The sequence below is a fragment of the Botrytis deweyae genome, assembly GCF_014898535.1.
Source record: "Botrytis deweyae strain B1 chromosome Unknown BDEW_006, whole genome shotgun sequence".
Classification (NCBI taxonomy): domain Eukaryota; kingdom Fungi; phylum Ascomycota; class Leotiomycetes; order Helotiales; family Sclerotiniaceae; genus Botrytis; species Botrytis deweyae.
Window position 1 is genome coordinate 1,517,159 of NW_024066213.1, and position 13,297 is coordinate 1,530,455.

The 13,297-nt window shown below is 42.0% G+C and overlaps 4 protein-coding genes across 4 annotated transcripts; 2 read left to right on the forward strand and 2 right to left on the reverse strand.

Annotated features, from left to right (window-relative positions):
• Positions 1-3,818: 3,818 nt before the first annotated feature.
• Positions 3,819-4,619, forward strand: EAE98_003647 (uncharacterized protein; the record flags this gene model as incomplete). The annotated part of the gene is made up of 1 exon (XM_038951267.1): positions 3,819-4,619. The coding sequence occupies one exon, from the start codon at positions 3,819-3,821 to the stop codon at positions 4,617-4,619; it is 801 nt and encodes a 266-aa protein (XP_038812731.1).
• A 1,134-nt stretch (positions 4,620-5,753) lies between these two features.
• EAE98_003648 (uncharacterized protein) lies at positions 5,754-6,537 on the forward strand (the record flags this gene model as incomplete). Its single annotated transcript, XM_038951268.1, has 2 exons — positions 5,754-5,906; positions 5,974-6,537. 2 exons carry the CDS (start codon positions 5,754-5,756, stop codon positions 6,535-6,537), a joined length of 717 nt encoding a protein of 238 aa, XP_038812732.1.
• Positions 6,538-8,287: 1,750 nt separating this feature from the next.
• On the reverse strand, positions 8,288-9,735 carry EAE98_003649 (uncharacterized protein; the record flags this gene model as incomplete). Its single annotated transcript, XM_038951269.1, has 2 exons — positions 8,288-9,037; positions 9,091-9,735. 2 exons carry the CDS (start codon positions 9,733-9,735, stop codon positions 8,288-8,290), a joined length of 1,395 nt encoding a protein of 464 aa, XP_038812733.1.
• A 1,362-nt stretch (positions 9,736-11,097) lies between these two features.
• On the reverse strand, positions 11,098-11,646 carry EAE98_003650 (uncharacterized protein; the record flags this gene model as incomplete). The annotated part of the gene is made up of 2 exons (XM_038951270.1): positions 11,098-11,224; positions 11,327-11,646. 2 exons carry the CDS (start codon positions 11,644-11,646, stop codon positions 11,098-11,100), a joined length of 447 nt encoding a protein of 148 aa, XP_038812734.1.
• Between the last annotated feature and the right edge of the window lie 1,651 nt (positions 11,647-13,297).

Genomic DNA, 13,297 nt, shown 5'->3' on the forward strand with positions numbered 1-13,297 from the left:
AGGTATTTATTTATTAACTATAAAAGAAATATATATAATTTAAAAAAAGAAATAATCTAGAATTTCTTAAAAAATTATTAATAATATTATTATTTATATTATAAAGATACATAACTTTATTATAAAGAATAATGGGAATAATAACTTTTATAATTGATTAGTAATCTAGGAATAATATTATTATTTATATTATAAGATTTTAATAGTAAATATATTTTAATAAATAATATATTGCTATATAAATTTATATAAAGAATTGTTATTAAATGAAGGTGGTGCACGGGTCGGCATGTATTAAAGATACGCCCTCATATACCGCAAGGTCGACCGGAACCTGCCGTACATAATCGTGCTTTTTCTCCTCGGCTCGCTCTTGTTACAGAAAGTGGTTCCTCTTGACAAATCAGCTGCAAACTCAATGCACAACTCTCACATAAAGTTGACCGCTTACCTGTGCTACTATGTCTTTCGACGGTAAGTTTTTCGCTTGCTGCTCATATAGAGAATTGAGTAATAAGACCCGTGTGATTAGTTTGAACGTCCCATCATCATCCTCTTCACCAAAGTCACCAGAGAAGAATGAATCAATCGAGTACCAATTTCCTTAGAAGCATTTGGAGACTTGGGACGAATGAAGAACTCTCGGTCTGGGAGTTATGCCGTGAGAGAGAGGTGAGTAGGGGCGATTTATGATTGACATAGCGGTGACATACAACTTCGTACTTACAGTGAGAGAGTCATGATACTCGTACGTGCTGTATTTCTACCTAGATAGCTTCGGAGTAACATGGAATATGGCACCCACAAACTAAATAACCTTTTCAACCTCAAATCAACACAGGGAAGTTACGGACATAACAATCTAGTGATGATGCGTGAGCTATCTGACTTTTGAAATTCTTCTCAAGAGCCTGTATGCAAATAGGTACTATGTTCGACCCAAGCTTGACCATAATTCAAGTTACTTGATCTTTGAAATACCATTGACGCGATTGTAGGAGTTGCAAGCCTTCAATACAGCTTGATTCTTCTCAGAGGTGACCAACTATGTTATCAAGGAACTCGAACTCACTCGACTTTCCTTTTGAGGCTGGATAACAAGAGTTTGTGAACTTTCATTAAGGTGGTCGCATGCTTCTGACGACCAAGCTTTTTCTGCCACAGCCCAGTCCCTGATTGATTCAATTCTAAATGCCACGAAAACTAGTGGACACCGACCCAAGCTATCTGATGGAAGGATATAGAGATCTGCGACCATCGAGACACTTCAATTTGTATTATAATATATTGATCGGCAAAAATTTATTGGGGTGACATAGCGACTGACTATGCTAAGTTTCCTCGTCAACTCTCATGCAGGTCAATTGATATCGAGAAACCTTTCACTTGTAGAAATGAGATTTCAGCTTACTGAAGAACTACTCTAGCAGCTATTCACCATCCCGTCAATAACAAAATACCATGCGGACCGTAGCTCGCTGAGTTCGAAGAGCTTCCATAGGCCAGTCGCACACACGTGACTTTGCCCGTGCGGACGGCACACGTGAAATATCAGGTGCGAGCTCTCGTCATCGGTGATAGATGTCCAAGAGCAGATCGACAAGTTCGTATTATAACAAAATGCCTCGTGTTTCCATGGTATAAAATAGTACAGGGCACAACGCGTAGATCTCAAGGGCTCACATTGTACTTCCTTCGTACGATGTAAACTACCAATGCTCGTCCTGCTGAGCTCACAATAACCAAGTGTGTGCTACAAGGCGAAGTTTGGCTTTCTGGAATATTGCTGCTGAGAAGAGTGAGTGTACAAAGTACTAGGTATATCTTGATAGCCAATACTTTCGGGACGTTGCTCTTTCATTTAAATTTGCCAAAAAGCAATTAATGGTCAGAAGCCTGGTTTTATTGCCATGTCTTGATATCACTCTGAGGCCAAATGCTATTGAATCGGCTTCTCCGTCATTACCGCATTCTTTAGACAATCAATAACCCATCAAAGGTACCCACATGACTCAAGAGACACGCACGATACGGGATCTTATCCGCTGGTAGACCTTCTATGCAGCTTTCTAGAAGGTCTATCCATATTGTGATACATGATAGGCAGTGATAGGCAACCTGCATGTGAAAGCTTGGGGCAAATATCGCTCTGATTCGCTGTACTTTTCGGTGGGCGGCTCACACGAGGTTGCATTTTGAGTGTTATCATCGTCATCTTTTTGCAAACAGGCTCACAGGCAAGCTTCGTGCATGCTCCGTACAGTTTTAAACCTTTAAGGTTTTGCCTTCAGCCCTGTGTCTTCATCTGCGTTTTCTAGTTATCTTGATGTTCAAGACATCTCATGAAGGGTTTCGGAGGAGACTGCCTCTTGGAGAAGTGGCTTATAAGAAAAAGGAAGTTCACTTCCGTGTCCTCATTTCCCAAACTTCATATCCGAAGGAAAGCGAAGTTGGTCGTCTTAAGCACAGTATGTACAATTATAATTGGATTGTTTTCATCCGAGAGACTGGCTGTCTCGTTGTGTAGCGCTGGCTTTTTCGACTTGTAATCGGATCGACTAACTGATCGGGTCATTTGAGCCGTGTTCTTTTTCGAAACGCCCATCTACTCGTACCTGCTGCCGCTCAAACCTAAATACCAAAGCGCCTACAGAGTATTTCCACAAGTTGTTTCTGTAGCTACCTAGGTACTTGGTACTCTTTGTACCCAATCATGCATTCTTACCCAACAAATGAGTACATGTTAGTTGAGCAGCAGAGTAAGTTTTCCTACTATTCTGAGCTTCTTTGCCTGGACTTGCATGGTGTTCGTATTTTTAGGGTTGTTTCAAACTTCTTTTCTGCTCTTTTCTTTCGTTCAACTCTGAACTTTAAACTCAGAGACATGGTTGTTGGCACTTCATCTACAGTTAGAGAAATAGTCAAGCAGAGTATGACAGGTGATAAGAGGATCGAGCACGGCATATTTGACCATTGATAAAAGAGCCAATTAGATACGATTATCCGTAAACATTTCACAATCACCAGAATCCGAGGCTAGAAAAAACAAACAAAATTCCAGTTTGCTGGGAATGGAAATACACACTAGGGTTCTCCTTGGGTCATGATGGATACTACCAAAGGGGGTGCACAATGCACATGCACGGAGAAGCCAGATTCATTCGCCAATTATGTTCGCTCAAAATTCGTTTTGCCACATTTTAGTCCTCCAGTCTGCAGCCCATCATCCCTTCCAATTTAATCCCTGACTCCAAAACCCAGATCCAAACCTCTTAGGTCAAGCCCATCGATAGGTCTGGTACAACTAATCAGGCTAAGGCTGAGTGATATACCACTTATTCGCCCGACTAAGGGACTCTGGCCGGGAGATCGAAGCCTTCTAGCTTTCAAGGTCTCCCTTTAAAAGGACCGGCCGATTCTCCTAATGCTTAAACGGCATTTAGAAGCTTCGTCTTAGAACGCCCAAAGTGCTCTCCTTCCCTCTTGTTGATTAATATTCACGATTTAAGTTATCAACTACTCCCTTGGTTTCTCTTTTGTTACTCAAATCCTTCGACAAAACCAACAACCAACACAAGCGTACTCGAGTCAAGTCTCTTCGAGATATCACTATCAAACATTAGTTCATCCACATCGAAATTACATCACGACTCATTCTAGAAATTAGTCCACGGGCCCGTTAATCTCTTGGTGATTTACGATTCGGTTCCCTTGAAGCTGGCACACTTCACGCCCATTGATGAACACATAAACGCGACAATTTTCCCTTCTGAGACCAATCTTTCATAGCATTGATCTTCACTCCTCACAGCTTCACCATGTTCGAAAATTTCACTTTCGGTGCGGCTCCGGTCAATTTTGATCAATACGACGATAATGTGCAACCATCGCCAAGGGACGACTCATATCCTGTATCATCACCACCTGCCACCGGCTCATATCCCTTCTTCGAAGACTACAATCCTTCGTCGCCGCTTGATGATATCATCAATCAGTTTCGAAAACAATCTCTTTCCTACGAAGATGCAAGAGATATACAGGCTCGGCAATGCACATCTCCAACGCCTTCCTTATCAGAAGATTCGGAAATGTCTTCTCCATCCAACTCTACACGATCTGTACCAACTACGCCTACTTCCCCTTACCGGGCTGGAGTATTAGCCTGTCGGAGGCTACAACGCCAACTTAATGTGCAACTACAATGTTCCACCACTCACGTTCGCGATATCGGCACATTGGTCGAAGATATGCTTAGCAACAATTCTCAATGCAATTTGCGCAAGTCATCATCAAAACCCAGCCTCGTGCCTTCACCCATCTCGGCTCTGGTAGTCGACCATAGCACACAAAATGATTGGAATGCCATTGAGATTGAGAAGGCGAGGAGAAGATGGTTAAATACTGTGGTTAATGACGTTGACGAGGCATCCATGGAAGAAGACAGTTGGGACAGGGAAGAATGTTCTTTGTCACTTAGAAGAGCTAGTGCGCCTAGTGGAATTAGGAAGCAAGGTTTGAGGTGCAGGACAAGCATGGAAAGTGTAGGAGGGAATAGATTGAAGGTTGCTAAGGCACCAAGAATGAGGATAAGAAAGGGACAGGCTGGGAGAGTGGCTTGATGGCGTTTTATACCCTGGGATATTTTGGATGTGTTTGAGGGTTACTGTGAATTTCATCGAGGTTCAACTTCTAGGTTTTAGGATTGGCGTTTGAGGGATAGGGTAGGATGGGATGAATACATGGCGAAGCCACACGGCCACTTACTCGAGGAAACCTTGGAAAGGATTGGAATTCGGATTCGTCTAAGAATTTGGTGGATGGGCCAGTCATTTTTCCTTAATCACCTCGCTGGCCCGGGTTTGGTCAAACATATACCCCGGGATTTTGGAGACGGCGAGAACACTGTTCAAATGGTGTATATTGCGGAGTAGACTATGTATCTACCCGTACGAATAATTTCAGATTCTTACATTCGCACTTTGGTGCAATTAGCACAAGTCAATGAATGGAAATTTTTATAAAACATATCTTATCCTATGTGCAGCAAGTGAGAGATCCTTCCCCGCATTTCCTTGGGAATGATCATATTGAGAGACAACCTCTATGTAGGAGAAAAAAGAGGCCGATTTTGACCACATAAAATCTTTAATGAAATCTCTGAATTAATTGAATTATAAATCAACTACAAATAAAACAAATAAATCTGAAAATATCAAATTACTTACCATCTTTTATTTATATTGATTCTTATCAAAAAAATTATTTCATTTTAGAAAAGGAGAAGATTTTGGTTTATTGAAAGTGTTAAAAAGTAATCAATTCCGGCCTGTTTTTTCTCCTACGTAGAGACAACTGCAAACATTGTTTGATACCATTACCACATTTTCATACGAACCTTCAAGATAATCTAGTCTCATGTTTACCCAAGTAATTATTGACATTTAATTATCAAGTACTTTATGTAGTAGACCGATTACATGTTCAATCCATGACTTCTAGCTTGGGCAAGGCCATTTTGAACATTCATTGCAAACACACTCACTCACTCACTCACTCACTCATTCAATACGTCCCTGTCTCATCTCGGTTACCGTAAAATTTCTCCAACGCAATCAATTCAGCCTTGCCAAAATTTCATGGCCTTGCACTTCATTTAGCATTCTCGTCCTCCGACTACTAGGAAACACACTACCAATGCGAATTCGACAATAAGAAGCTCAAGCGGAGCTCTCTACGATATTACATCTCTAAAAATGTCTGCGTCTTTACGCGCCGCAAGTTCTAATGTCTCCAACCGCACTGTTCATGTTAAAATATTCCCCTCTGCTAGAACATTTGCGGAGAGAAGAGAAGTGCTCAGGGTTTTGGAGAGGTTTGGGGAGGTTACTATGTTTAGGAGTTTGAAGGTTTGTATTTCCGTTCCCAAGTCGTATGCAGAGGGATTGTAACATATTCTGACCCGAAAAAAAAAAGCATCATCCAATATCTCCTGTCCAGAACGCATTCATATCCATCTTCAGCTCCGCGACAGCCGCACAGGAAGTCATCAACGCAAGCCCGGTGCGATATCGATTGGTTGTCGAACCGGATCCGCAAGCCTCTCCCACGGTTCCTTCTGATGGAAGTACATCTCCGCAAAACCCAATTGAAAAGGTCTTCTCTCTTTCTCTAAACATTACTCGCTACACCCACGACCAATATATTTCTCATCCCCTCACCAACCCTCTCTATGGTCCATTCAAACCTATTGACCCGAAGAGATCTGGAATCACGGCGCATTTGAAAAAAGGCTTGGAACCTAGTATGTGGAGTAAAGGATTGGCGGATTGGGATAGTGATGCGGGGAAGAGGAGTGCATGGAATGAAGAGGACAATGACGGAGGTGAAGACGGAAATAGCTTAAGAAAGAAGAGGAACGATTCGTCAAGTTCGAGTGTACCTTTGAGATTGGTTGAAAGGGATTTGGAGGCTCGGAGGGAAAGAAGGCCGAAGGTTATGAAGGGATTGGTGGGGTTAGTTGGAGAGGGAAATCGGTGAATGTCAATGGGAGAAATGGCGTTCTGTTGAAGTATAAATGACAGGCTGCACATACTAGCCACAGCCTTGTGCTAGGAAGGAAGCACTTTCTATTCAGGTTTTGTGGGATGAGGATGAGGTTGATCAGGACAACAACTCAAGTGCTGAGGTTAGTCCAATCAGGGGAGTCGCCAATTGGTTGGCATTTGCAGGTCGACAGGGAACAAAGTACTTGCTAGAGAAGCAAGATGCTTCCTGTGGATAAGGACTTCCCGAGTTGTGTCACCTATATACATGTGTACTGCTTGTGTTCTTTGGGTCACGAAAGAAACGTGTATTTAGACTATACATGCCCATCGCGGTATGTATATATCATTGCCACTTTGGGCGTTATGCGTCATTAATCTGGATGATAAGCAACCAACTCGTGCAATTCGTCTCTAGGTAATCGTTGGCCAAATTTCGTAAGATAAGTGGTATCAAAGATCCCTCAAGTTACTTTTCTCGAAGCAAAAAAGAGGACCACAATTCAACCACTCAATTCATCTTCTCCAGCTAAGATTCTCTTACTTGCGGTGGCCATTTCCAGGTCAACTGCAATGCTCAACACTTGATTCGCATCTCGTAACTTTCCAATCCCATCCTTTGATGTTTCGGGACCAGCCAGAATCTTCATTTCCCCACAAGAAAATATGTCTCGAGAGCATACTCAGATGTTCTCCACGCAACCATGGGACTACACCGATTGGTGATGGGACCAACTACTACATTAATGTGAATTTCGGGCTGTATATCTCCACCTGGCCGGTATCTATGTAACCTTAAAAGAGGCTCAAGCTAAGCCAAGATTTAACTAATCCGTAGATAGTCTAAGTCTCAATTGCATCATCTACACTTACAGAATAGTTTATGTATTCTGGCAAACGGTAAGACTACTGTCGGATACATCTCAGATAATTGCAGGCTTGATATCATTGATACTCGTGGAATTTTACGTCACGTCATGATAAACTACATTCTTCAGGAAGCTGGGCTGGGAATTGTAGCGCATACTGCTGCCTCGAAATTGCTGGTTACGGATCCGCCAATGGAAGATTTCATGGGGGTAAGCGCTGATGAGCTTAGACAAAAGACCATGAACTTTAATATGCTTTGTTATCTTGTGTTGCGCGAGAGATTGGTGTAGGATTGTGAAACGTTTTTTTTTTGTTTTTGTTTTTTTTCAAAAAAAAAAGGCTGATGAGCGGCTTGAGTTGGGGAGAGTATTGGATTCGGGAAATAGTGGGAAAGGGATTGTTTGATGAAGGTGCTTTGGAAAGGGGAACAGCTGTTGTAGCGTATGAGTGATGTTCACATGTGGGTTAAGGAGTTCGCTTCGACGGCTTTCTTGAGATGCACATAATACCAAAGACAGAAGACACCTAAAACTACCTAGGTCTAAAACCACAATCTTTAGGCGGTCATGTGGATTCTACTGTTCTGATAACCTGACACAAAGCGTAGAGGGGCTTCCATAAAATACTGAGATCTCAATATACCAGTCTTACTTCCTATCGACCTTGATGCTAAGCAGCTAGGTTGGCCACTGTTTGGAATGGAATCTAATAGCAAAACTATACAAGATACTAGGTATACATCTTTCAAAATTGCGATTCCAAAAGCCAAAGAAGAAAGAATCCATTCCATTTCTACCTATCGCTATCTATTACTCCATTATTCTATATTTTGTTCATAACGTTACAGATTCTCACTAAATTACAGAAAAATTGGTTTACAAGGCTTTATCAATCAGCTTTGGGATAGCTAAGCTGAAGACATCATTGGGATCGTACATCCACTTCAACTCAAGCAAATTACCATAGTTCGGACCATAAATCTTAGACAGAGATAGCTCACTTTGTCGAGTCAAAGAAATATAGGCTCCCTCCAATATATTTTCGGCTTTTGTTCTCTTAAGTTCTCCCAGAAAGCTTTCCCCCCATCTGTTTGCATCTTCAAGATTTTTCATATCACATACTATCGGCAGTATTTCAAGCATGAAATGCGGCTCTCTTACTCCAAAAACGGCCGTGAGGTCTGTCTTTGTTGATATTCCACGGAGTTCCTGCATGGAAAAGCCCAGGCAATCCCCCGGCAACCGTTTTGAATTCCTAGCCAAAACTGCCACAATCTCTGGTGTTATGCTCCGTACATTTAGTGTAAGAGGCTTGCCATATCCACTAGTAGGAAGTCCGGTATTGAAATCCATCCATTGAGAAATTGTAGTGGAGACGACTTCATTTTGGCTGACAGGCGCAAGTGATTCGATATGAGCCAGCAATTGACGTCCAGTTCCGATATCCTCAGAAGCCCACATGAACTGAACCTCGAATATCTGTCCTTGGGAGCTTGGGAAGATTGATTGTTGGACTGTCAGTTGTAGAGGTAGTCCTCGCGCGGATAGCTCTTTGAATCTGCTGTTAAAGATCTCTACTGTTTTTGATATGTCTTCTGATTCGAAGACGATCTTTCCAGCAAGAACCTAACAAACTGTCAGTTTGGTTTCTTTGCTTGAACCGAAAATGGTGGCAAGACCTTTTGCAATGGGTAAACCTTGATTCTTAGCTCAACAATAATCCCTAATGCGCCGCCTCCACCTCTAACAGCTCGCAATAACCCGTCTTCTCCTTCAACATCAGAGTCTCTGATCTCTCCATCAGAATCAACAACTTTCACACCGATAATCTGATCTACACCTAATCCATAAGCAGCACTAAACGGACCATAACCACCATACATCGCCCATCCTGCGTAACCCATAGATGGAATAGCTACTAATGGTGTCATTAAGCCTTCTCTGCCCAGTTCACGAGCAAGATCTCCTTGGAGAACACCTCCTCCAATGACTGCAGAATGACGGGTAGATGAAACGCGGATCGATGCGAGACAGCGAAGATCGATTGCTAAAGCGGAGGATGAAAATTCGGAACCAAAATAAGAATAACCGCCACAACGTACTGTAATCGGGATCTGATGGTTTGTGGTAAAAGATATCAATGCGGATACGTCTGCCATCGTTGCCGGTTTCACAATGGCAAGTGGAACGGCAGCATTGGATAAGCAGAATGTTGAGCGTGCAGCTGCATATTCTGGAGATGTGGGAGTCACCAGTCGGATATATGGGAGACGAGTTTGAATGAAATCTTTAAGGATAGAGAGATGGAATGATGATTGCGACATCGCGAAAGTTATCAACAGAAGAAACAGAAGAACCGGGAGATGCCACACTCGGAGAAGAGATTGTCAAACCCATCTTTCCACGAGATTACAAGAGAACATATAGCTTCTTGCACTTTGGATTGACGATCCCATCAATACTACACAGGAGACTATGATGTACACTTTTGGGGGCTTTAAGAGCTCACTTCAAGCTTCAGGCACGCTCCTCGTATCCCACAACTAATCGAACGAAGATCTACCCTATCACGCGGATGCATTCCTATCACATCAACATCAAGATATAACAAGTCCCATAAGAAATAGGATGCAAGTAATCACCAACATTCCTCATTGTTGGAGAGTCATCTAAGATGGTGTTAATTATCAACGGAGAAAATTGTAGGAACGGAAATAACACGTGTCTTACATCAGGTAAGGCTCCATGCTTACTTTTTGGTTTCGAAGATGACGATGTTCGCATGTAGCGCTTCTTCGCTTCTATTAAGATAAATTATTAATACATAGCACCTTTGCCGCGGCGTTGCAGAAAAGTTATGGTTCCATCTTATTGCTGCCCGCTGCTCGGAACCCACTTCATCAGCCTTCAAACTTCCGTGTTGTGGGATCACCTTGGAATAGTAAAGAATGTTTCACATCGTATTGGGTATAAATTTAAGACCCAGCCATGCTACTACTAACTATAGCATGTCCTGAAACCCATTTTTGAACCAACATATCCGCAATATTAGCTATTTTTGATTAGGATAATGTATACGAATATGGGGGATCATGGAGGAAGACATTGAAGTTGGAGATTGTTGCAAAATATCGGTATGAACAGATTGTCTCATAACTTAGACAAACAGACTGGATGCAGACTTTCAATGCCAAAACTAACCAAACATTGGAGTACGCTCGTTATTTTGAGCGATCTGCTTGTTTCCATTAGACTCAGGAATGAGGCCTTTTCATTATCTGTCTAAATCCCGGACTATTGACAAGCTGGGCCCGAAAAGGTTGTTGGCCTCCATTACAATATTTTCGGTTTAGAGCCCAAGTGGATAATTTCTTTACTCTCTGTAGTTGCCATAATCACACCGCCGTCGAGGATTAGATATCAGATATTGTGGCACGATCTGTGCGGAGTCCAAATTCAATCTGATCTTCGATGTTCTGCGATTTCTTTGAGTTGTCTCATTCGAGTCAAGATGTTGACATGTGGAGGTCTCACTTTACCAACAGAAGGAAGCTTAGTAGCAGCTTCTGTTGAAAATTTCGTGACAAATGATATGGATTAGAGGAAGCAAACATCAGTCGGGTACTCTGAATCACCAATCTGGGCATGTCTGGTGAGCACAGAATCTTTTAAATTAATCTTTCATTTCAATTTGTTTCCGCGACAACTTCAATTTCCACTTTTGCGGCTTCCTTCGCCAACCTCACAATCTGCACACAAGTGCTCACCGGGAATGGCTCTTTGACCCATTCACCCCATATTCTCTCTACTGTTCTAGATGATACAAGTTAGCAGAAGGTCCCCGGCCATCATCTTCAATTCTCCAATTGCTCTTCATACGATCATAATCATCAGGACTTCATAATTGGAACTCACTTCAAGTCTCCCATATCCACCAAAAATACACGTCTCTGCACCACCTTATTCAATCCGCTTCCGCTGGCCTCCAAAATAGCTTTCAGATTCCTCATAATCTGCGTAGTTTGCGCTGCTACTCCCCCAGAAATTATCCGCCCATCGCCAGGTAACTCTCCCATCAAACCACAAAGATAGACTGTAGATCTGTTGGATGGAATCGTATTGCTATGAGAATAATTTCCATTCGGAGGAGCGATAGTTGGGATTGTGAGAGCGGTACGAGAGGGTGCTCGCTCGTGGATGTTGCTGGATCTGTAGGAGCCGGTTGTGGACGACATTGTTATTACGATGATAATAATTTATTTTGTGTGAGTATATTTGTTATATTTTCAGATGTTCAATTGAGGTTGACTTGTGAGACCTTGAATGTTCTTGTATGTTCTAGACCCTTGAAATTGCTATGACGTCACATTATAAATTGTGATTCACGGCTTCTTCACACCATCCAATGCTGGCAGTTTCAGCCGCTGACACATGATTTCTTCTCGGGTACATGGGTATGCTCTGTTCCAGTGATTGACATTCTTGATTTATTTCACGGCGAGTTGTTATCACCAACAACATGCCAACTATTGTTGAACACAGAGGTATCAATCTATTGCTGTTCCATCCCATGTCTTTTTCGTGTTTTCCACAATCATCATCCGAATCCAGAGTTGGTCTTAGCAAGGCTGAGATTACGCCTTCAGCACTTAGAATTGCAACCTTGCAATGACATCTAGTCCATGTATCCAAGTGGTGACAAGTGGTGATATGGATTGAAATTGTCTTGAGGAAGAAGAGGCCAAACACAACGAGCGCCTTATGATGCGGTCAGGAAATCAAGAATACTTATATCTCCCCAAACAATCCCGAAATTTGTCCATCAGTATTCCATCAATAGATGCCTAGTACTACCCGAATTGTCACAATAAAATATAGTCGAAGAAGCCACTGTTGGTCCGGGAATGGTCGGAGTACAGAACCGTTTTAATGTCGTGGGCGTCAGATTATTTAGAATCCGGGCCGCTAGTATAAGATTGGAACTAGTTGCTCAAATTGGTGCGATCGTTATTGTCAGTATTGTTGAACTATTAAGTACTTGTAGTATCACACATGCATTCATTGATTGAACAGGCTCGAAAAAGGGCCTTGAATTGAAGCTGTTGGATGAAATCTCCTTGATCATAAAAAGCATTTGAGGGATTTGGATTTGGAGTTGGAGGTATCGATAGAAGGCATTCTTGATCATCTGTAGACAACCAGAACTCTAGTGTTGGAAGCGTTGATGAAGACCCCCTTAATCATGGGGAAAGATCGAACGTCCTATTTTGAGGTTCAAGATGAGCATTACTGCTCGCTTTTCATCCCTTTTTCTCCTGGGATTAATTAATATAATGGTTGTTTGCTGAGAACAGAATCAGAGTCCTATCGAATCGGGGGCATTAGCGCAATATCTTTTACTCAGTGTCTATCTTAATCAATTGGACTTTGTCGATAGTGAGGTCTCGAGAGGGGATATCGAGTTTGCCGTGGAAATATCATCAATTCTGGTAAGTGGCTTGTCAGGACGTCAGATATTTATTGATTCTTAGGTTTTGAAGTCAAATGTTGTAGCAGAGAATAAGTTCATCAAGGCACTAAAGAGCCCCATGCTGCTGGAGCATATTCTGACCTCAGATGAATATTACTTTATGGAAACCTCTGCTGACAAGCATTCATGTCCTCTTTATCGAGAATCTTGTCACTTCAGGAATTTGCGTTGATCTTTGTAACTGTATTGTTGGCATTAAATCATGTTCAATGTTTCCAATTGCCTGGACTGCAGTCCGATATTCTGAGATATTCCAGTATGATTCATTTGGAGCTATAACTCTGTTTAAGATTCTTGATTCTGTTGAAGAGTTAAACTCACATGAAACATTGAATCCATTTTCAGGGTTGAATCGC